The following is a 25,092-nucleotide window of genomic DNA, read 5'->3' as shown; positions in this document are numbered from 1 at the left end:
TCCATAATTTAGAGCATTAGTTAGAAAATCACAAAAAATTAAAACTAACCAAGGAGAGATTCTAAGGATGGAAAGAACTATGACCCAAGGGAGGAGGTTGACAATGCAGGGGAGGCTGAAGAACCAGGATGAGCAGGTGTGAACCTTTAGCTAGACTTGTGGGATCAGTAGAATAACCAGCAGCAAGGCAGGTTGTGAGTGCTGGAGCAGCCGGGTTGCTTTCAGCGTGTGACTGTTCTCCAAGCAGGTACAGATGGTGAGCGGGTAAGCGAAGCCCTCAGACATATGCTGGGGTACATATGTGGCTATGGGTCCCTCCTGGCTTGGACCACCTCCTTGCCTAGAATATGAGGATGCTGCAGTTATTCCAGGCATCTCTTGCACCGCTATGTTCTGGGGGGAGATTTGCAGTCAAAATCGAAGGTGTGTTTTGAGGGAGCAGGGAGAGCTTAGGAGGTACAAGGTGGGACTGAAGAATGCCTGAGAAATCCTGAGAAAGTCAAACAAAATAACTAACCAAGACAGCGTAATGTCTGTGTTAAAATTGTGGACGGAGATAAAAAAGCAGCAGGGAGGATACATGTAACGTAGCCTTAAGACCAGCAGCTATTTCTAGAATTGCTTATGTCATGTCATCTGAATTCGGAGTTGCTTCTGCAAAACAACTCCAGGCTTCACTGTTTTATGCCTGAGAATGCTGATAATGTGTTTATCTGCTATTTTCACTCTCCTAAAAGAGAAATATCAAGTATTCGAAAATGATGGTGGGTTGCTGTACTGTGTTTTAGGCCAGTGAACAGACAAATCTAATCAGCCAGGGAAAAGCCACCAGTTAGGATTTTCCCACAATATTTAGATGGTGCTGGCTTGAACTAACCTAACGGTGGTAATTCGAGTTCTCATAAGTATTTTGATAAAATCTTTTTTGTGCATTTAGTGATACACGTGTATCAATCCTCTTATTTTCTTGGGGGAAAAGAGTTAATTATAAATACAGTGATTAGACCTGGATGTGTTGCTCAGGGTATTTGCCAGTGACATGGAGGAAGGAGGGATATCTTTTGGCTACGGAGGCAGATTGTGCCTTATTAAGACTCTGGAAAAACTGAAAAGTGGTCTAACCAGAAGAGCAGGACACTGAGGGGACCAGAAAGGCATGGAAGAGCGCTGTCACTCCTGGGATAATCGTTCAGCTGTTTGGGGACCTGCAAAGCCAGTAGTTGTCCCAGGACTGTCACGTGCAGTGTCACCAGGAAGCCCAGCTCCTCCGGCTATGGCCATTTCTTTGCTGAGTCCTTTTATGCTTTTGGTTTTCGTCATATTCTGCAGTATCTAAATAGTCATGAGTTGTGTGCAAAAATATTTTGTTTGGGATTTCTGTTTAGATCTGGTACCACATAACATCCTTGGCTGTTTCAGACTTTCTGTGGGAAAGAGAAGCAGCACATAACCATTTTTCATTGTCCGTCTCTCCCTTGCCTGTGACAGGGTAGACATCAAATCACACCCTTGTCTAAATGGCATGCAGGCTCCACTTCTGCAGGGTATGTAACTGAGTGCTTAGGTGTTGCTCAAAGAATATTGAATATAGGCTTGCTTTCAAATATGTACTCAAGTCTTGCTGACCCAGTGCAATGATGACCGCAAAGGGCCTGATCCTGCGATCTGAATCACACAGACAAATTCTTAATTACAGTCCCACAGACATAATGAAACGCATTTCCAGGATCAAAGTCTAAGCAACTGTAAATCCATACACATGCTGCGTGCCGAGTGAATCATGTCTATGGTCCGCCAGAGTTCAGCTGCTTTGTTCCAAAATGCTGGTCAGGAAGGCAGAAGAAATGTTCCCCAGGATATTATAAAGACTAACATATCATCTGAGGGAGAATCAATGGAGATTGATGGCAAATTAGATGGATACTTGAGACATTAAAAGGAAGGATGGAAAATAGAAGCAAGACTATAATTGAACCGTATTAATATATTTTAAATTGCTTTACAAATATTAACAAGTTAAATAACGAAAGCCTGGAAATAATAGTTTATTTAGTCTGGGAAAGCTGGGAGTAAGAAGGGACACTTGGGTTCCAGCACAAAAGTATATGAAGGTTAGAATGAAAAGTGATCAGAAACATTTTAATGCTTTGATGATACAAGAACAAGGGGGCACATCAAAATTAAAGGGCAAAACTTTTAAAGCAAATTAAAAGGAAATAGTCCTTTCTTCAGTGCGTAGTGAAGCTACACAATTCCCTGCTGCAGGATGTCGCTGAGATAAAAGTCTGGATGGATTTGAAGTATAAAGGCTACATAACTTTTTAGCAATTAATAGCATTTGCAGCTCTGCAATGTAGGACAATGGTAATCAGATCTCATGCTTCAAAGCAAAAGCTGACCATCTTCTTGGGTCAGGAAGGACATTTTTCTCTGCATAGAAAGAAGATAATATGGATGGCCAGGTAATATGACTGGATATGGTCGATCCCGCTAGAAGCTAAGTCAGCAAGAGATTAGCAAATTGCTTCTGTGGGTGCTGGATTAAGGTATTATAAAAAGGTTTTCATCAATGCCAGACAGAATATCAATCCAACAATCTCTTCTTCTGTGTCAACTCCCACAAAAGTAATTTCACTGATTACAGTAGATATTGAAGTAGGACATAAAATGGGTGGTTATAAGCAGCTGCAGTGACCCTGAGCTGCACATTTTGGTTTCCTCTATCAGCACCGTTATCTGCTGGATGGTGCAGAGCTCAGATGAGCCTGGAGTCTCTCGGTGCTGGGTACTGTACAGACGTGAGCTCCCTGCAGTCCAGACAGAGGAGGAGGAGAAGAAACAGGGAATGCCATCACCTCTGCTCCGAACCAGAGAAAGTGCAGCACAACGCCTGAGGATCAATTGAAATCCTATTAGAGTCCATGGAAGCATTTCAGTTCATAGGAACAGGAGCTCGGGCTTGGCCTTGACAGATTTTTTGAAAGTAGTCAGTGGCAAGGTAAACAGAACATTTGAGAAAACAGGACCTTAAATATTGCAGTGGGATATGCTGAACACTTGGAAAATCAGCCTCCAAGGTGTTTGTAAAACGTCACCTTAAAGAATTTGCCCAAGGCTGCGGCAGAGGTAAATGCCTGGGTGCATTAAATCTAGAGATATAACCAAACTAGCCTGGTAGGAGCGAGAGAGTGGAGGGAGATTAGTGAAGGAGCCCATTAGTCTCCCACCTCTTCCCACATTTTCTCCCCAGCGCCACAACCCCACGCACCAGAGGGTCCCCAGATGCCTTCTCCAGCCAGAGGTCCACCCTGTCTGCCATGTGCTGGGCACGGTCCTGCATCCTGCCCGTGGGCTTCCACCATCACTGGGAACGTGCTGGTGGGAGGAAGGAGGAACCTGCCTTTCTCCATACTCCTCATACCAGCTGTTCTTTTCCCTGTTGCTGAAGACATACGTTTGGGTGGAGGGAGAACAGGCTGTTGTAGACAGACAAGGATGTTCAGCTTCAGCAGGTGACACTTACAGAGGGCCACTTGTCCAGCGGCCATAAGCATCACCAGTTGAGCAGAGAGGAGACTGCTCTTCTATGGTCAGTTGCACTGGGGCTGAGACAGGTGATAAAGCTGCGTTTCCTTCAGAAAGGTGGGAAGGATGAAAAGCTGCTGGCTGTGAGGAAAGCATATGCTCCAGACGGAATAAAGCTCTAAGAGAGGCACATGGCTGGGACTGGGAGGGAGCGGAGAGCTGGCAGGTAGGAACACAAATTTCACTGGCAACCCAAGTGCGAATGCTGAGACCAGTCACCACACTGGGACGAATGATTCCTTTGCTTCCTGGATTGCAAACAAGAGAGAGATGCAGGTGCAAATCTGTTGACAAGATATTGTGTAGGTGTGATGATAACTGTGCTCATAGACTTGGCTGGAAAGGGGTAGGATGGACAAGGGAGCTTTTGCTCTGCAAAATGCATGAGAAAGACACATGTGAAAAAAAAGCTCTGAGGTAGGACTGCAGTTTACCTGCATTATTGGAAGATTGATTTCTGATGAAAGGAGCAGAGAAAGGAGGGGAATAAAATTTTATAGGTGGCAGGAATAGGGATCAGAGCTTTAAAATGGCAGTTGTGAGTTAGTATTTTTGAAGGATCGTTTCAAATGTGACTGCAGATAACCAGTGCTAGTTTCTGGTTTCTGCATTTAAAAAAGAAAGAGAGAGAGACCAACGGACTGGCCTCAGTGAAATTCTGCTGGATTTCCCCCAGAGAATCAGAATTGTCCCTGCATTTCAAGTACGTAAAACACCGACAAGGCTGAAAGGTGAGGCGAGGGTCGAACAGGAGAATGGCTGGCAGGAATAAGCAGACTGTAGACTAGGCTGAAAATTCAGGGATCTGTAATAAAACTGCATGGTGACGGATAGTGAACAAAAGACTATAGGTATATTATGGTTTACGGAGCACAGGACAGATGTGTCTCTAAGGAGACTCTGATAAGGAGTAGAAGGGAGCAGCGGCTGTTTTGGGATGCAACAGCGCCGGGTGAATAAAGCAGCACCGTAGCAAGATAGTTCAATCCCGATGCTGTCACCGGTGTGTTGTATACAACCTTGGGCAGGTCACTTTGGCTGATATCTTTCAGAAGAGCTTTTTAAATGCATGTCTCCACGCATAGGAGCTGAATTTCTTGCAGTCAGTGCTGCGGTTCTGAGCCCTCCGGCTCATACAGTGGATGGGAACCACTCAGGGGATTCGGTTCCAAGTTTGGGATGAGAAAAACAATCTGGATTTTTTTTTTGTTTTAAGAATTCAGCAACTTGTGTCCTCAGGAAATGTAGCCCCCAAAGACTAATATTCAGCAGTACTGAGTCTTTACATTTCCAGTGCTGGGCAAAAGCAGCACTGGTTTGCATCTGATCCCCCTCCACCCCAGCAAAATGCTTGACGTTTAGAAGACTGGCCTGAATTAATTTCTCATTGCCTAAGACCACTAATGAAGTTAGTATTTTACTGGAATATATAAGGGAAGAATATGCTAATTGTATCTCTTTCCCTCCCTTGCACAGAGAAATGGGGCTTTACTTACACGACGTGCATGATGAAGTGTGCACGTGCACAATACACACACGTGCATTGCGCTTTAAGAAGCCTGAATAAAGACCACTGTTCCAGCGCAGCATATTAGTCTTTTTACCAGCTTCAGCGTTTGCAGTAAATAGCAATTAATGATAAAGCTGCTTACATTAAAAAGAAGAGCAAAAGAAGCTGATAAGTCCTTCCTACCAGTGAATTCTCCTGCAGTGCTTCTCATTACTATGTTTGTTTTCAAGTTTGAAGACAGAAATTTTGTCCAGGGCATTTATTTATTTTTTATTCCTCCCTGCTACTTCTCTAAGGCAGCTCTTCTGTAGAGCCTTGAGACCAGTGAAATACAGTCCGCAAACCCTTCATATCTCAGATAACAGAGATGCTGCTTTGATGCCGGGGGCATGACCCTCCCTTGGGTGCCAGAATAGAGGTGGACAGAAGGGCTGGGGACAAACACACACGCTGCTGCCCTGGAACAGCCTTACTGCTTGTCTGCAGACCGCCACAAATCAGATTGGGAGCCAGGGAAAAAGAAATCAACAGGAGAGCTGAGATACACTCTGGATTTGATTTTTGTGTGCAATTTTAAAATTCCAGGCTCTTGTAATGGTGTGGGGGCTGATTTCCAGCTCAATAATGTGGTATTTTTGTAGTGAGATGCTCAGGATGTGTTTGCACGCCCTATGCAGAGTCTTCTGGGACAGCGCTGAAAGACTGGAAGATGACAATAAGCCTTCGGAGGGTTGGTGCTTGCCCATATTGACTACAACTGATGTTAATAAAGCAAAATATACCCAGAACTAGGTTTATTCTTAGCGGAAGCCTATTTCTTCCTGAAGAAAACCCTGAAAGTGAACTAATACAAATGCAGCGTCTATGGCGAAGGAACACAGGAGCTGAGTTCTTTGCCAATGTAGAAGCACCCAGAAATATTTAGACACCTAACTCCTAAATATGTGCCTAATTCCTTGAAATCCATTGGATGCAGGAAGCTAAGGAGGTGATGGTGCCCCAAATATAATACCTCTGGGGCTGAGATTGCTAGGGGGTGGCTGTAAGCAGGGTCCTGTACTGGAAAGATCAGAGATAGAAATGGGTGCCAGAGATGCCTTAGGATCCCCAGTACAGGCTGGTTTGTGTTTGTTTGCTTTTGGTTATTTTGGTGGTTTGGTGGTGTGGTTTTGTTGGTTGCTTTTTTTTTTTGCTTAATGTTAGATGCACTTAGACATGACATGTTTGAATTATCTGTAGGGACCTCATGCCTATTGTTACATGTTAGAGATAGTGGTGCTTAAAAAAAAAGAAAAAAAGGAGAACCAAGAGAAGCGAAAAGAAAGAATTCAGAGAAATAGAAGGTAAAAAGGGATGCTCTGGCTGTCTTATAAATAAAACAGCAGTAGATGTCAGTTTCTAATGGAAAAAGTAAATCCAGTCTCAGATTATTTCCCAGGAACTTTTTTCTCATTTTTGATACGAGGATTTGCTCATTTATTTTTTCTGTAAACCTAATTATTTTACTGTAAGTTCTCTGTTGAATGCAGGTTTAGACTAGAAGAGAGCAAAGGACTATGAAAGTCATCAGCTTAAGAAACTCGCAGAATCTCAGCCTTGCTGAGATCTCTCACGTTGTTACGAAGATCTGACAGACGGTTATTGTAATTCCTAGTGGGGATAGGTGAATAATGATGATTTTTTTTTGTCAGTTGGGTTCTGAAACAAAATGAAAAGAAAAGATTACTTTTAGCTATTCAAACATAATTAAGGTGGAGGGAAGAATGAGAACTCTTTTTATATGCAGGACTAGAAGGAAAGGAGAAGAAAAAATCACTTCAAAACTTTATATCTTGCAGAAATGCATGATCTTCATAACTGGATTATTTCACTTTCGTTTGGGGTTTTTTCCCTCATTTCCTTTAGATCTGCTTTGTAAACATTTCAATATGAAGCATTTAAGTTAAGAAATAATGCAGTCGTGTACTTTGATTCTTTTCAATTTTTCCCATCCCATTTTTTGACAGTAACTATCTAATGGATTCAGCCTGAATTAATAAACATTGTCAGTCAATCCCCAAGCACATTTTTGTGCCTAATTTTAGTACATGTTAAAAATAATGTCTGGCATCTTTAGTGCCTATGATTGCAGTTTCCTTTATGCTACACACAGTTAAAGACAATTCATACCTCAAACAACATATATTCAAAGGATACAGAGCAGTGGGACATAAAAGGAGAAAATAAAAAGATGTCTGAAGTCACAGGGTATATCAGTAGCAGAAACGTATAGAGCAGCCCACAGTCTTGACTTCCATTCCCCCGCTCTCTCACTAGACTGCGGATTAATTATAAATCTCTTTCTCACCCGTTAGGTTTTTCTCATACTTCTCCTCCTCCACTTTCTCATTCACACCTTCAATTCTTTGCTACCCTTCCTTTAATCCGGCTTTCCTTATTCTCCACTTCTGCATGCTCTCCTCTTTTCTCCTCCTCTGCTCCTTCTGTAGAAGATCACTAACGAAGTGGCAAGTGTTAATAACATGTCTCGGCTGTGCCTGCTGTGACGGATGAAGAAGGAGCAAGGTGGGTGAAGGAGGAGAGCAGCAAAGGGAGGAGTGATGTGCAGTGATTTCAGAGTCCAGGTGAAGGTGTGTAGGAAGTCAGGAGACTCAACTGCAAGCTCAGAAACCCTTGCTGCAATGGGAGCAGAGTCCAAACCAAATGTCTAAGGAGGGGAGCAGAAGGGTCTCTGAAAGGTAGGACCTGTATCTTCAAGGATAGAGGGGCCAAAAGTAGAGCAAAGACTTACAGGGTTGGGAGATGTGTGGGCAAAGGGGAACCAGCAGATTTCTCCTTTTTGCTGTGACAGGACCTCAAACCTGGCTGTCTGGTACTTGATTCATCTGGATGAATTTGTGCACAGGGACTTCTAGTGCTTGAGTAAAATGAAATGCAAATATGCATATTCAATCAGACAGGGGTTACGGGTGCTCTCTGTGTGCTGGGCGTTGCATGCTGGCAGGGATTAGACCACCATCTGCTTGGTATGATGCACATCACAGGGTTGGTACCTGGAGCCAGGATGCTGCTGGAGCTCCTGCTGGTTTCCTCAAGTCCTGCAGGATGACATTTTTGTCACTGGAGCCTCTGTTGTGTGGTTAATGGACAACTCTGGACAGAGCACACAGATTTAGGGAGGAGAGAGGGCAGGTAGAAGATGCTGAAGAATCCATACATTGGGTTGATATCTATAGCTCCTTGAGGAGCATAGCCCAAATACACAACAGCTGGTGGAGAGAAACCATATTGATGCTGTGGGAACAAAGGTGTTGTCTAGTCTGCAATCCAGGCAGGAGGAGAGAGAAAACAGAGATGTAAATTAGGAGGAAGCTTCCTTGAGCTGCTTTGGTCTAAGAATATTATACCAAGAATAAAATGTCCGAGAATAGCTGTATGTCATTGTAAGCAGTCACATTAGACATGATAGATAACTTCAGGCTATGTCTTCTTGAGCACAGCAGACTCTAAATACCCTCCTTTCTTTGGAAATTCCTTCCAAACACCTTTGATTTCACAGGGATAAGCCAGCTAGCTGTATTCCTGTTCTGCATTTGATTTACCACTCACAGAAAATTATTTCTCTAGCTAGCTATTTATTATCTAATTCCACGGCTGCAGTTGAGGAAAGTCTGTTTATTCCTTTTCCCCAGCAGTGTCTCTTTCTCCAGCAGCTCTGACTAGCTGCTAGGTGCCCTGGGGAATGTCGAAAGAGAATTAATTAATCATGACCAGTGATGGAGGTGTTTTCCAGATTTGGATTTGGCCAGCTGATTGCACGGGATCTTTCTGGAAGTCAGGCTGTTGAAGAAACAAATGGAACTCCTGCTCTGGATTGTTTTCAGACAGAGTCACTTTGGGAGGCTGCAGAGGCATGTAGGTTCTGTCAAGCAATGGGGAAAATCTAGCAGAAGTCAGCAGTGTCCATGCTGGTAGAGGGGACCGCTCACTCCCTTTGGCAGGACACTATGCCAATGAAACTGTAAACTGCAGTTTAGCATGTTCTACCTTGTTCCCAGCCCACAAAGGTGTGAATCTTTCAGCATCCACAAAAAAAAGTCTTCTGGGCAGTCGATCTCAATGTCGCCTTTGGAGCATGAGGAGTTGTGATGGCACCTGGCACATGCCAAACTGGAAGTCCCCCCTTCAGCGTGCCCATGAGTGATGGCAACGCCAGCCAACTGCACAGGTTGCATTGAAGCAGCAGTGTTTGTTTTACAAATAGCTCTGAATTCTCCCAGAGCTTCTTCCCTTCCTTTGTAGAGCCCAGTAGAGCATGTGCTGATCTTCCTGGTCAATGATTTCCTCCTGGCGATGGAGAAAGGTCAAGTGTCCACGCCAATTCTTTTTGATCTGTCAGCAGCCTTCAGCTCTTCTGGCAATGAAGGGGTAATGATTTGCAGTGTCTGGCATGGATGGGCAATCTACCCCTGCAGGAGCATTCCTCCTTTCCAAAGAGACTTCACAGTGTGGCTTGGAGCAGCGAAACATTTCCTTCCAGGACTTTTCCAGGGGGCAATTCAGTGCTCAGTTGTATTGTTGCTGACAGAGGGATGGGGCTACAATATTACGGGTGTGCTGATGACAAGGGACAAGATCAACTTTCAAGTAAATAATCCATGGTTTTCAAAATTTATCATCCACAAACATCTTTTGCTACCTTCGGCTTGTTCCATTGTTGCCTGACGCAGAAACAAATTGAGGCACTTTGCTCCTTTCCCACCCCAGAGATGAGGCCGTGCGTAGAGAAATGTCGGCTGGGCTGGAGCGATTTGTGAGGCGGGGAGGTGGAAACGTCAGCCTTTAATGGAAGTCTCAGACTCCAGCAGTACCCGCTATTAGCAAAAAAGCTGTAATCTACAGTGACAGGCCAGCTAGAGCAACAGTAGATAACCAGGCGGATCTGCATGCAGAGGTGCACTTGGAGCAGCTGTGGGGGGGAATTCAGATGTCAAACCGCAGTGCCTGGCGGTAGAGGTGTGTCCGCCCCTTTAAGAGGAAAAACAGACAGAAAAGACCCCCCACTACTTTAAACAAACCTCTAAAGATTGAGGATGCTTCTCCTTTTTATTCCCATTGCACAAAGCACACATGGTGGGGGTACTAACCCCTCTCTCCAAGGGATGCTGGCAGCTTTGCAATGAAGGAGCAGCCCGTGCTACTTATTTAAACTTTATTTTAGCTTGATGAAAGGGAGGAGAAGGGATACAAGGATGGTCATGCACAGCCCCGCTCTGTCTCCTGCTGCATCCACCAGCACGCACAGATTTCCGTTAGGGCCCTGCGTTTGTGTACATATATATATATATAGTTTTCTCAGCGTACATTTAAAATGCACCCTCTGTCTCGTGGCGTTCAGCGCTGCAAACGGGTGCGGAACATTTGGTCCCCCAAACCCACTGCCCTCGGCCCCTGATCGAACCACGGTGAATGCACAGGAGCCGTTGGGGACATTTTCATCCATGAAATGAAGAATCAATTGAGTTGCCTCATTACTGGCTCTGCTCCACGCCGCCGTCCTCACCATCCCTTTTGCCACTTGCCTCGCCCTTTTTTCAACCCGCTTTTACCATGGACTCGATGGCGCAAATTCGCAGGTAGCAATTCCCCTCTGCCATGCATGGAAGGGCAAAAATATGGTTTAAAAGAAGAAGAAGAGGAAAATAATAATCAGATAGACTTCTAAGAAATAGACGGAATATATCTTTTAAAAGTACATAAGTGGTTTGGAAGCCAAAGGTCCCGAGAGGTCAGTGGTATCCAGACTTTTAAATCCCTGATGCTCATGAAAACATCACACACAAATTCCACCCTGGGAAAATATGAATTTTCCTTTTTTTTTTTTTTTCTTAAAAAGCAGAGAAGTAGGTTTTCTGATGTGCAGAGGGGAGTGGAGCTGTTATTGCAGTCATTGAGCTGACAGAGCTGCTTGGAAAACGGACATGCTATTTCCTTGGGAAATTCTCACCTTTTGATTTGTGGTTGTTTTTTTAAGCTCCAGTGTGAATGAGAACTGTGCTCCCACAAAGCTTTTGTGGCCTAAAAATTCAAAAGAAATAATAATTTGAGACCATAAATATATTCTGTTTCTGTGGTGCTGAAGTACTAAAATGCTATGGGAAATATTTCGCATTGTATGATGATAGCATATGTAATAAATAAAACAACATCAAATATTTTATGCAATATATAGTATTTTAAACATATATCAATCCAATTCAGAATATGTAAAATTGTCAAAACAAATTAATTGAAACAACATAAAAATAATGTGTTTATCTCCTGAAAATGAAACATTTCAGTATAACTGAAATCAAGAGAGAAAATCAAACTGATTTGTTTTGACATTTTAAACATAAAAAAGTTTGTCAAAATTGACATGTTCCCATGCAACGTTTCGATTTCAGGAGAACTGCGTTTTCCTGCGAAAAACTGTTCTGTCAAAATTTTTTGACCAGCTCTACTTACAGTCTATCTAAACAGACAAGCTTCACAGCCAAGACTCTCAAACGCTCCAGGTGGTCAGAAGATGGATTTAGCACAGAGCAGAACAGGCTCAAAGAAGGAAATAAATAAAACTCGCAGCTAGAGGTGGCCTTAAACTTGGGTACCAAACTGCTTTAATGTTTGAGATACTCAGACCTGAGTAGTTTTGGACTTTAATCCTAGCAAGGGCTGAGTTCCTTCAGTTTTTAACAAATCTGTGTTGATGCAGCGATGGAAGAGACTATTTGTGATGGTGAGATGCCAGTGCAGCTTCTCAATATCCTCTGGGATTTTTTGAATCTTGGCATTGGTTGCGGTCTAGCTAGTAACTGCCCTTTGTGTTGGACAGATGGAAGGGCATGTATGAGATGGCTTTATTTTCCACACATCCTTCTGCCTCAGTGGCAATCCCAGGCTTAGGCTTCAGGGAATGGGCTGAAATGCAGTGCTGCAGGTAGCCTGGATTCAAGGCTGGTGAGATCAGCTTTGGGCAGGAGTTCTCCCACCTTCGTGATACACAGATTTTAAATCTTCTCATTACAGAAATGCAGTTTCAGGTTAATTTGAGCTTCTAATTTAATATGCTCTTCCGAATTAAGAGTTAATATGATATTTGATTATCTTTTTGCAATGAGATCCAACCCAAGGCTCATTGACTTCAATAGACCTTCCAGCAGAACCTGCGGCTGCAGAGCCTGTGTAGGTGCATACTTAGAGCAGGAGACCTACGCTGAAGATTTCTGAAGCCGCCAATAAAATGATATTATTTGGAGCCATTACACATTCCAGCTCACATTTCTAGCCTGAATTTAAGCTCCTGTGTATTAATGTGCATATAACTTCCACTATATGGGGAGTCAGGGCAGTAGAAGGATCTAAACCTGAGTGTTTTCAACCTCAGACCGGTGTCCTACTCGCTAACGGGATCTGTCCTAAATACGCAAATCAGCCATTTGTTTAACACACGTCTCAGTCAGTGGGCAGCACCCATCAGGTAGCTGCACAGTTTTACCAGGGTCCAGAATTTGCAGCCGCCAACAACTTGGGGTCTCTTCTCCCTCCCCTCTCCAGCTGCCTCTGGTTCCCTTGGCTTCATCCAGCGGGAACGGTGGCAGAACCCGGTGCCCATAGGAAGCTCCGAGTTAAATGGTGCTTTTCCTCCCAGCAGACAGGGCTGTCATTACCCAAGCAGCAGGAGCTGTACCAGGAGAAGCAATGGCCTGTGGATTTTAACCCCTTCTGCTCCTCCATAAGGGATGAGGAACACAAAAGACCCAGGTCAAGAGCTGCGCTCCTTTCTGAGGGACAAGAAAACAGGAAGATATCTCATTTGCAAGGATCATTAGGTAACCCCAGCTTCCTAGCAGACCAAAGTAGGCAGTTTTAGCTTGTATTTCCCACACCTTATAGATCAGGATCACTCCGTGTGGTCGTGGTGGCAAAGTCCTTGCCCAGGAATGAACTTCAGAACAATAAAAATATTGCAGAGAGTGTCAGGTGTGGGGTAACAGTTGACCTTTTGGATTGAACGTTGCATTATTGCTCTTCAGGGCAGTTTTGGCATCGATTTTTTTTTTTTCCTTCAAGCTCTCTGCTTACAGGTCCAAATTGTCGCAATATTAGAAAGGTAAGACTGGTGCACAGAAGAGAACAGGCATGAAAGCAAAAACCAGGGTTTCTGGACTCTGACACAGGCCTCTGTGAACTTAGTTTTCAGATTACTCTCTTTTCCAGATTTCCAGTAAAAATTGTAAGGAATAGTATGATTTTTGTTCAGTTTATTGTGTATGGTTTGCAGGTGTTTCTTCTTACAAAATGCAAGAAAAGTATTAAATGAATTTAGATGTTTCTTTTTATGCATAAATTACAAAATCTGTTTTGGCTCAGTCAAAACATACTGTTTAGGAAAACACTTCATTTTGATTTTTAATGTATACTACTCAACATGTAATGAAAACCAAAATACAATCTTGAACCAATCCCTTCCAAACAGAACACTCGACACATTCTGTTCTAAAGAAAAGCTGACTTTATCAAAATGCTTCTTTTCCCTTAAATCAACAAATTTCTACAAAGTGTTCTGCCTCTGATGAATTGGCATTTTTCTAACATAAAATGAGCAATCAAAAAAAATTCTTAGCAGCTCTGTGGCAAGTCTTAGCTAATTCTGGAATAGTAGCATGAAGGTGCGTAGGAAGGGTACTGCAAGGAGACGTGGCATTGAGCTGAAACTTAAGAGATTTGGGTTGAATTCCTCAAGCAGTTATAAAATGATCTGGGACAAGCCATTAATCTACCCTGTATCTCAATTCCTATTCTGCAGAATAGGAAAAACAGCATTTCCCAATGTCCTAAAGCTACTGCGAGGATAAAATCCTATTAATACTTATGAGATTACTAGACTTTGATATGAGGTGTATAAATACTGAGGAAGACAGAAGACAGAGCTGCTTTTTTCTGTAACTTAGAATGAAATTATGGAGAAGTGGACTAGCTTGGACAATAATTTAATAATAGTAGGAATAATTTCAAGTTCAGGGCAGTGTTTAATAGAAATCACTGCTCACCACCCACCATATTTTTTTTTAATAAGCAGCTCAGAAAAGTGCAATTTATCATTATTATTATCATCTACATTCATTCTATCTCTGCCACTTCACAAATGAGAGGAGTTCCTCACAAATATCTACAAAAGCTAGCTCATTATCCAGCTTCCCTATTTAGAACTCTCATTTCTGACAATAGCTATCAGAATCTTGCCAAGTGTAGGGCTGCTGGTGTGCTGACACCACTGCTCCCCAGCCCGCTGAGCGGCATTATCTCACTGTTCCCTTGCCTTCCCCCATCTGTCCCCGGCCATCTGCTGTCCTTGGTCTTCTAATGAGATTGTAAGCTTTTTGGGGCACAAACTGCCTAGCACGATACCGTTCTGGTCTCAGATTCGGCAGGGTTGTCTTCAGAATGTGATACTTCACCACGTATCTGTGTGCACTTGCAGAAGATCCTTTTAATTCCATTCCCAACCTACTGAGAACTGCTCAATGGATCCTTTTTGTAAGTAGATCCCTGAACCAAGTGTCTGTGGATCCTGGATTTCAGAGCACCTTGGCTAGTATTATAGATGTATGATGAGGACTAATGGCGTTTAATTCCCTCTGTCCAGCACCACCCGATGTCCTGACTTGATGGAGGTTGCACGCCTGCCGTGGTTCTTCCGTTCCAAGCCGCCTCTCATCCTCATCATGATAACACCAGTAGTTTATAATTAGCTGGAGTGCGGGGACAAATGAACCGAAAACAGGTACCTCGTTGTTGCTGGTGTGATTCTCGCCTCGCTACAGGCAGGGAGTAATTAGACTTTCTGCACAAAACCCGTTCCCGTTAGGCTGCTGGTTGAGCTGCGTTAATAATGAAGGATTTGTAGGGTGTTTTTGGTTCGCTGAATATTCTGACAAGTTGTAAGCAAAGTGCTGACAAACTGGAAAGAAAAAAACTTTTTCTCCTCTAAGTCATTCAGGGTTAAAAGAAATATTTTTATCACTGCTCTCTCTTAAGAGGCTGGAAAGACAAATGAAAAACAGGAAAAGCTCTAGTAGTTTCAAATGGAAATTTGGAATTATTTCCCCTTGGTGCTCTCACAACCAAAACCCTGACATCTCCCAATCATTATCTTTTTCAGCATGAACAATTTGGCAAATGTTAAGTGAATTTATGGACTGTGTTGGTATTTTTGGAAAGGTATTTCTCATTTTCCCTCCTTGCCTTTCCTCACCCTAAACTGTTTCAGCTGATGAATATCCCTCAGGTCTAACCACTTGTGCATATTTCAAATGAAATGGTTAAAGAATAAGTGCAAATTTAGACATTGATTAGGGCAGAATTACCAAAGTTTGGGGAGGGATTCACCCATCACTGCCTGAAATGGAGAAATCTCACTTCCGTAAAGAAATAACTTTGCAATTATTTGGGTTTTTATAATACAATATTGCATGCCACAGTCATCCAGAAAATCAGAGCCACTGCTGAATTGCAGCTCCATCCCTGACTCCAGTCAGATATCAGCCTCTGTACTATCAAGACATCTTGAGCAGAAATGGCCAAATTCTCTTTTCCCAGGGCTCAGGTTTATCCACAGAAGTTCACATGACTTAACAAACCCCAACAGATTGGATTCCCCATCCTTTTCCATCCACATCCCCTGTTTTCCCCTCACCTTGACACACCAAAGATGTCCTCAGCTTGGCTGGGTTCCTGACCAGCGTTTCCAAAGTTCAGCTAAAGCCGCTTCACGGGCAGTAACTGCCTCCCAGGACTGTAATGAGCCATCTCTGGATTAGGTGCAGGACAGAAATGTTATTGCTCCAGTTGCACTCAGTGACTCAACTAACACGAGCTAAATCCTGAAGGTGCAGGGCAGTAGTTACCTATCGAGCAGGAATGCGAGCGCACAGTTAACTCAAAGCTGGGATAGTTGAATCAAACCTAGGAGAGTGTCTCCTGTACTTAAAATTAAGGATACACTTAAGCTGTTTGCTGAAATGAGGTCAGACATTCGTCATTTTATAGGGTCGAGCTCTAAACTAACATAAGCTGTTTCATCTCTCCCTTGACACTTTAGTCTTTTACTAATTTATCAGCATCCTAAAGCGGTGTGCGAAGTTTCTGCAGAACAGAAGTGTTTCAGATACAAATAGCAATTGTTAGCCTCTTCCCTCTGGTAAATGGCAGCAGGCAGAAACCTCTCTCAACCTGCCAAGAACCAAATGTGGGACACAAGGAAGAATTATTGGTGCATGAAGCTTAAAGAGATAGGGGACTTATTTCTTTACTGCAAATAATGCGTTCAGTAATTTCTCTTTCCTGCACCTGCATTTCTGTTGGAAATACTTTACAACAATGAGCATGAGAAAATAGAAGGGGTGTGTGCAAGATCAATTCGAATCTAATCTAAGGGATAAATGAAAGGTGCAGTGGTTAGAAAAAAGGTAGAAAATCCCAGGAGGCAGAGAATTGTAGAGTGTTTACAACAAGCGGTGGAGCATCAGAGCTCCTGCATTCCCATTCATAGCAGTGATCTGGGGCTACACAGCCTCCCTCATATGAAACAGACCTTGCAATATCATTTTGTGCAAAATCCATCATTCTGAGCTATCCCACTATATAAAAATTACCTTTTAAGTGGCTAAGTAGACACCCAGCTTTATTCCTTTCTTCTTATTTCAAGAAACAATGGGAGTAACAGCACTTGCCTGCCTTACTAGAGTGCTGAGAGCTTTAATTAATGTCTTTAATTCAATTTGAACTCCTTGGATAAAAGGCGCTGCCTTGTGACAGCAAAGGTATTGCCTAAAATAGAATATAATTAACACACAGATATCAATCACGATGAAATTAAGTGTACATTCAAATACAACTTGCACTTTACAGAAAGTACTTGCCTATTTTTCCTCCAAGAATCCTAAAGACTCATAAGACAAGGAACATTTAATGTTGCAGGCTGATTTCAGCTTAGAATAAGGCCATCTTAAACCGCCTAACGAAGTGAAAAGGGTTGTAACAGAAATCTCCATTTGCACTGATGGATGTTCCTTCATGATGGACAATGCTGGAAACTGACTGGAACATGACTCAGAATCAGTATATCTAACATTTTCCTCTCCCGATACTTATTTACCAAGAACTCTACCATATGTCCTCGCTCACCCGCCAATCGTGTTTGGTAACAGATGTGACAATTGCGTGATCGTGTTTGTTAACGTGAATCAGAAGGACCCAGATCGCTGCATTGCTCTGTAATGCTCCTGAGTGGCAGTGGGCTTTGTAGCTTGGCTTTTTTTAACTGCTGTCTTACAAAGCTTGCCAACACGTTGAGATGGTTGTCATTCATTGCCTATAGGACAGGAACACACGTGGGCAGTGGGACTGTGTGTTGTGAGGTGCTGTACCCAGATGATGGCCTCTCCAACAAGTTCACGGTCCAAGCAGTCAAAAAAATACTATCATATCTCTATGCTGATACTTGGAAAAATGAGGCAAAAAAGCATGTAAGGGCACTGCTGAAGGTCACAGAGGGTGTCTAGGGTAGAACTGAGCAGAATGATGTGCTCCTGGATCAAAACCCAGTGTCTGACTCCCCCAAGCCTCCGTTTTAGTGCAGAAATTGCTTCTGTGCCAGATTTAGCTTTTACTAAGCCTTAGGTCTCCTACCCAAGGGCTATATACTTGGAGACATCGCCTCCCTGTCCCTTCTTTTCCTGTTGCTTTTACAAAATCCCCAGAACATATCTTACATCAGCAGAGGCCCATAAAGACACCTAAAAAATTAATTTCAGATTCAAACTTGTTAGGAGTTAGATTGAATGCACCTCACAATATTGCCTTAGACACAAAATAATCCCACTTTTAGTAAGCTTTATAGCTTCCATGGGGACCAGCCCTGTGGTATGTATTAATCTTTAATGCGAAACAACATCTCTACAGCAGCTACAGGGGGGAAAAAGATACTACTAAAAAATTAAAGTCGATGGTGTGATAGTTGTCCGGACCCAACTGCGTTCTACCATCCTCGGTTGCCGCAGGCACCGTTCCCTGCTCTCAGCACCGATACTCACAACCAGGTACCAGGCTGGAGATGCATCCGTTTGTTCTAGTGATCTCAAGGCATGTTCTCCCCATGTCTTAACCCTTGGTTAAGACTCATCACAACTCTAATCATCCTGACTTTGACCTAAAGGAAAGGAAGGGAGGATGAAGAGGTGTGTGGGGGGAATTAGTGAATATCTGCTGTCTTTTATAAGCTGATATTTCCCCAATGTATGATGCTTGCATGTGGGAGGACACACTGGGATTTCTCTGAAACCCATTTCTTTTGGTTCTTCTCATATTTAAGTTTGCACTGTTCTGGGAACTAGTTGAGTTATCGCTCCACTTTGGTATATAAAAGCTCGCTTCCCCTCTTTGCAATAGAAATTCAATAGAAAGTGAAATCTTTAAAGGAAAACTGATCCAGGCTGGCTGATGAAGGAAGTGGTTATGGATGAGTTTAATGAACAGACAATCAAGCGAGTTTGGATGATGTGTACAGAATAACTGATCGTTATCAGCAGCAAATCTGCATACCCGTCTAATGGCAAATGCGCTGAGTTTGCAGCTGCTTACCGTGATGGGACAGTGTGGACCTGCAAAGAGCAGCAAGGCAGAAAAGCAGCCTGGATGGAGAAGCAGGAGAAACGAACTCCTGCACTGGAATTTGGAAATACCAAGGGTGGGCTGTAGCTGGGAGCATTTTCCAGTAATCGCATCGGGTTCGTGACCACGGTGAGTGGGAGCAGAGCTGCACTGTAGCCCCCTTGGAATATACTGTATTCCCCTTGATGTGGGGCTAGAAACTCTCCAAACCCCAGTTTTGTACGGTGAAGTAGAAACACTCCTTTCTGGGAGGCAAGGGACTAAAGCACTGAGAACTTCCACGTTTCTGGGTGAAGTAGGAGTTAGTGGTGAAGGCTAGTATTAAACACACGCCTCCAGAACAGGAACGACCTCCTCAGGCAGGAGCTACAGGTACTATTATGTTTAATAACAGTAATATTCTGTCTGCAATTGGAAAGAAGTTTACCTGTGCCCAACAGGAAAAGCGAACATTCATTGCTTTCCCATACCTCACTTTTTCCATTTCTTCATATAGTGCAACAGCTGACTGTCATTTTTAACCAGCCTTACACAACTCCGTTTTGTCAAGGACTGCTGAGCTCGCTGCAGCTCCTCCGACACATGCCGTGCACACGTGCAGCCTCCCACGCACCCCAGCACACACACGCTCAGCGCTCGTGTTCCCCGTCGCACTCCCGGGTTCCATCTGCCCGTGCAGAAGACACGAACACTCGCTGCCGTGGGCTGCAGCTTCGCCACGCTCCCGGCGAAAGCTCTTGGAGCTGAGGAGACGGCCGTGGTGGCCACAGATGCTGGTGCCCTCTGGTCTGCGCTGTGCTGCTCACACCAGCCAAGGTCTCACGTTCACACGCAGAACTGCACCCCTAGCACACCTCGGCTTGGCCTCTCCTATGTTCTTAGCAAAACCTTTTCTTGCTGTGAATCACAGACTTTCAGAGTGCTTATGGTGGACTCAGACTCAAAACCAGAAAGGTTTCTGGAGATGTACAAATAAGCCCAATGCTAAATCTCCAAGCTCTCCATAGCCTAATTTCTCCTGCTTTAAAGAGTAGCTACGGTCTCTCTGCACTGTATTCTGCAGACGTAGGTGGGTGTTGTCTGTCCTGAGGACAACTTTTGGCCAGGTTTGTGCCCCCAGAGCGGGGGATGCAGCCTCGAGACCACTCTGCCTGCCTGGGTGTGCCCTCTGTGTTGGCACATGCCCTCCAAAACTCAGCAGGGCAGCCAGATGGACAGGAGGTGAGCAGGAGAAAGAAGATGGATGGAGAGGATTTTTTCAGAGCAACATCAGCAGCTCCCAGCGATGAGGAGCACAACTCAACACGCCGGGCTGCGGTTGGGAAGCAGAAGGTTGGGGGGTGTCCACACCAGACACGGGGTGCCAGCTAAGCCAGCCGCTCACCTTCCACCAACGGAGCACATGGCTTCATTCGGAGAGGGGCATCGTGCCAACAGCATGACTGTGGAGGCGGATGATCTAATGGCTGAAACGCTGGAAATGGGAGTCAGGAGGCGAGGGCTCTCTTCCAGCTGTATCTCTGGCTTGCTGCGTAACCTTTGGCAAGGCGTTTCACCCCTCTGTTTCCCTTCCCACTCATCATATGTCTTGTCTGTTTAGCCGTTAAGCACATTGGGGAGAGGAGCTGGCTCGTAGCGGGGCGGTCTGCAGCCGTCGTTTGACGAGGGTGCAGCGGGACGGCCGCTCTCCCATCATATGAGCGACGGTGTGCCCTGCACCAGCTGGTGTGAAGCGTCCCCTTAAGCTCCCTGGTAAATCTCCGACCCTGAATATGCATGTTCAGTACGTCACCCCACAGAGCCTTGATCTTGAGAAGAGCCTCGAGGTCCAAAATAGCGACAGACCCTCTCCCCCTCCACCAGACACACCTCCCAAACACCCAGGCAGGAAAGCAGGTTGAGGTGATTTTTTTATCTTTCAGAATTTGGCAGGATTTCATAGTGATATGTATGTGTGTCCATTTATCTGTATGTGCTCGTCACTGAAGCCTGGGTAATTATTTTTTTTAAATTTCTTTTTTTGGCAACACTTGAAAGTAAGAGCTGGGTCTTTATAGATTGCTCAGGTTGCATGGAGTATAGATTACAGATCATCAGACAGACATGAAAGCAGAAGACACGTTTCTCTGGCACAGCTTTAAAGGGACAATAAGGGGGTAATTGTAGCCTAGGGTGGGCCACCTTCTGCGCCCAGCCTTCACTTGCCTTTGCGGCGCTGAGGAGAACTTCACCAGGGAAATGATGGAAAAGCTGGATGAGGATGTCTCAGGTCAGGACCTGGTATTATTTCAAAGGTGATATATGCTCAGGAGGTTAAAGAAACCACTTAGGTACATGAATAAAACACTGCCAAATACACTAAGCTATAGCACAGGCAGACTGAAGTCTTCTAAAACTTGATTTTTCATTTCTATTTTCACCCTGAGAGATGGATGTCAAAGCATCAAAGGAATTCTCATTTTTAAACTCTCTCTCTCTCTCTTTTTCTCTCCCTCTTCCCTCTCCTCCCCCTCATTTCTCTCTCTCTTTCCTTCCTCCTTTTCCCCTCTCTTTTTCAACAGGACTCCACAGAATGGAGCAAGAATGAGAGGAAAAAGGCAGACAGAAAAGCATGAACTGGAGGCTTGTTGAGTTCCTCTACCTCCTGTTTATATGGGACCATATACTAGTACAGCCCTCCCACCAGGACCCAGCTGCTACCAACCAACATGTCTCCAAGGAATTTGATTGGCTTATTTCAGACAGGGGGCCTTTCCACCACTCACGGAGCTACTTATCCTTTGTGGAAAGACATCGTCAAGGATTTACAACCAGATATAAAATATACAGGTATGTTGGTTTACGTTGGATAAGTTGTTGGGTGGTGGGAACTCAGCCAGTTCCTATGGCTCGCGGTCAATGAGGAGATGCATCACTGTTTCTGTTCCACCTGGAAATGTTTCTTTGGTTCTTCATGGTCCTCAGCTGGCGATGCAAATTGCTTCAAAGACTCAGAAGTAATGCTCTGATAGTGAAATAAAGGCACAGTGGTATCATGGCAATATGCACAACATAGATCGAGATTAAAAGGCACCAAGGGTCTGGGTGTGCTTAGTTTGCGGTGAAGGATGAGTTCATAGGCAGGTTCACAAGCATGTTTTTCAAATCAATGTGCCTGTGGCCAGATCAGGCCTTTGTACCAAACTCATACATGTGAATTGCCGATAGCTTAAGGTTCACATGGGCAAGAACAGACAAAGACGTCAAGACGCATGTCAGTAGGGCAGTTCTCACACTGCTGTGCATGAGCCTTAGCTGGGTATTGCCTACCACAGACCTCTGCAGATTGTCGCCATGTATGAGTCAAACTTGCCCGCAGAACTCTGATCTTGGTTTAAAAGTGTTCCTATTAAAAAACTACAGGGACTAGGCAGAATCTGGATTTTCCTTTGCCTTCTAGATTTTGAAGCCTTTGTTGTTGCCTGTTTCAGGCCCTTCTTGCCAGCTGTGATATCCAGAAACACACTTTTCTTTTTTCATTTTAACCTGAAAAGCCGGGGTACTCACATGAGTCTCCTATTAAAGCAGCATGCACTTTGGAGTGAAAGGTAATAAGCCAACAAGTGTCATGAGATTTACACTAAAACCCAAAGAGACTGCAAACCTCTCATAGATACATGTGCATTTACATAACTATATAGTCCTGTTTTGTTTCAGAAAGACACTTGCAAATACAACAATGCAAACTAGAAGGTAGGAAAGTGCTAGCGAATGGCCAGCTGGCTACCGCACAGAGATAATATACATGATGACGGGGATGGGGGGCCCAAGGAAACCATATGTGCGCAGGCAATGTTCTCCCACGGGCAGAGAGCCAAAAGCACTTGCAGAGTAACAGCGACGTGCGAGACATAATCTCTGTGTGGGGAAGAAAAATGAGTTGTGCCTGTCCCGTGGCCTGCAGGGAATGCAGCATCCCCTCCCCTCGCTGCAGCCCGCCGAGCAGGGGCAGGTTAGCATGGGTTGAAGACATTGTCTTGGCTTGTCTTCTTCCTTCGAGACAGCTCGGGGGGAAGACAGCCCCAAAAACTAGAAATTTAGCTGCCATGCTTCCACTAAGGACGTCTCACTGTCTTTGCTTGCACAGAGGAGCAGAAAAAACATGTTTTTTTCAAAAATGCTTTATTCCTGGTGATGGATATCCCCAGCTTTCTGCCTGCCCAGCCTGACAGCATCCACTCTGATCAAGACAGCAAATCTCTGCCCCACGCGATGCCTCTGGCAGTGGCTCTGCCCTTTGCTAAAGAGCTGTTCAGCCCAGAATGCCACCGCAGCAGTCTGCAGGGGCTGTAGTGGGAGAGAAATGCCTGCAATCGATGTGTTCAGACACATCTAAGAACTGTCACTGCAGGTCAGGCCAGAGATCCATCAAGCCCGGGATCCTGTCTCTGAGAATCAGGGAGAAAAGGGTCTGGAAGGACCTTGAGAGGTCATTTAATCTCTGCCTTTTCCCCAAGGCAGACTAAGCCATACCTGTGTCACATCTGACAGAGGTTTGTGGCCGACCTCTACTCGAAGATTTCCCATGACGGAGCAGTCACACCCAGCGCAGGCAGCCTGCGCCACAGCTTTGCTTTCCCAGCCTTTATAAAGGAGCTAAAATCTTCGTTGGATGTGAAGCCTGTGATTTCTAGTTTTATCTGTTAAGGGGTGAGGAACAAATTCTTCTTTGGTTTGTACGAGACTGGTAAGAATTTGAAAGCTTATCTCAGTTCAGGATGCAAAGCAGAAAGGGATCTGTTTTTCTCCTTGTCTGATGGATATTGCCAAAGCACTTTCAAGTGACACTTCTAGCATGGGGAGGACAATGACCTCCTTCTTCCAACATCGGAGAAAATGGGCAGCAGCATTCTGCGTGCACAGGAGGTGCGGGGAGGTGTCTGAGAAGGGTCTTACAGATAGTCATAGGGCTGGATAAGTCACTATTCTCAAAGAAACTGGAGGTGGGACAGGGCTCTGGTGGAAATAAGTAGGTAGAGAGTTCAGAGAGATGTGGGAAGACGGCAAGGACACCTCGGGATGCATCTCAGGGCCAAATACCATGCACTAGGCTGAAGGAGGGAGCTGAGAGCTTGTGCCATGTTTGTGTCGTGGTTTGAGCTGCTGGGAGCTGAGCACATTGGCAACATACCTGATGGGACTCACTTTTGCTCCCACCGCAGTCAGCTGAGGAGGAGGGAAAACCTCCTGTGGTCCGGCAGAGCAGATGGAGCCATTAGGTAGGAGGCTGGCTGGATGTTGGAGGGTTTGGTTGTTTTCAATATCTGGCCTTGTTGGCAGAACTGGTCTCTTAAAAACTGGGTCCATGCATTTTTTAAGGAGTGTCAAATTCAGTCTAGCAATGGTGAGTTAGTGGAGTCACAGCCAATTCTAGCAGTTAAGACCTGGACTCTGAGCACACACACCCTCCAGAACAGATCATTTTACTGAAACCCACAGGGGTAAAATCTCATTTTTGTGGACTCCTTAAATTGACTTCAAGAATCTGTAAAGCTGTTGGGATTTTTTCAACTGTTTAATTTCGACATAGAAGCCTCTTTCCTCCCAAATGATGTCTCTCAATTGCTCTTTGCACTAGACTAGCCCAAGGGAGGTACATATTCTACATTAAGGATATCAGTCTTTTCCTTAGAAAAAGCAGCTGATTTGGAGCATGGGAATTTTCTGTGTAGTCTTCTCTTTCAATGTTCCTTTTCTCCCACACTTTTTTTTTGGTTGGCTGGTTTGTGGTTTTTTGTCCCTCAGTCAGACTGTTCCTTTGGGCACTTGTGATTTTGTTGAACGCGGTTTGACCTGACGACTGCTCCTCTCCTAAGGCCAATAGCAGCAAACCCCAAACCAGCCACAGCGACCAAGGCTTTGGAACAGATGTGAAATCAGGCGAGAGGACCTTATCCATCCCTAATTGAAACACTGTCGCCTGTTTAGTGGTGATTTCCCCAGTGTGTTGCTGTGCGAGAGCATGGACACAGCGCATCAGGACTGTGTCATTTATGTCGAAAACCCTCCGAGATAAAGTCGCTGTCAATGATACACAGAAGCATAAGGCAAAAAGCAGCGTTTTCTCATTTTTACAGGTGACTTTAAAAAGGAAGTAATCCCAAACTAAAACATGCAACACTCCTCCTTCCATCACGGCTAAAGTCCAGAACTCCGTCAGCAGCAAAGAGCTGGTTTTAGTAAGCAAGGCTATTTTATATGCTGCATAAGCAGAATTGCAGTAGAACGGCATAGCTGCTGATATC

The 25,092-nt window shown here is 44.4% G+C and overlaps 1 protein-coding gene across 1 annotated transcript in view; it reads left to right on the top strand.

Moving 5' to 3' along the window:
• The window catches only part of BRINP1 (BMP/retinoic acid inducible neural specific 1), an 81,805-nt gene that overhangs the window by 5,735 nt on the left and 50,978 nt on the right, over positions 1-25,092 (top strand). The window contains exon 2 of the mRNA XM_065648627.1: positions 21,370-21,637. Coding sequence (XP_065504699.1) covers positions 21,420-21,637 — 218 coding nt within the window. The 5' untranslated portion in view covers positions 21,370-21,419. The remainder of the gene's footprint in view (positions 1-21,369; positions 21,638-25,092) is intronic.

The sequence above is a fragment of the Caloenas nicobarica genome, chromosome 19, assembly GCF_036013445.1.
Source record: "Caloenas nicobarica isolate bCalNic1 chromosome 19, bCalNic1.hap1, whole genome shotgun sequence".
NCBI lineage: Eukaryota > Metazoa > Chordata > Aves > Columbiformes > Columbidae > Caloenas > Caloenas nicobarica.
This window is presented reverse-complemented; position numbering and strand designations above follow the sequence as displayed.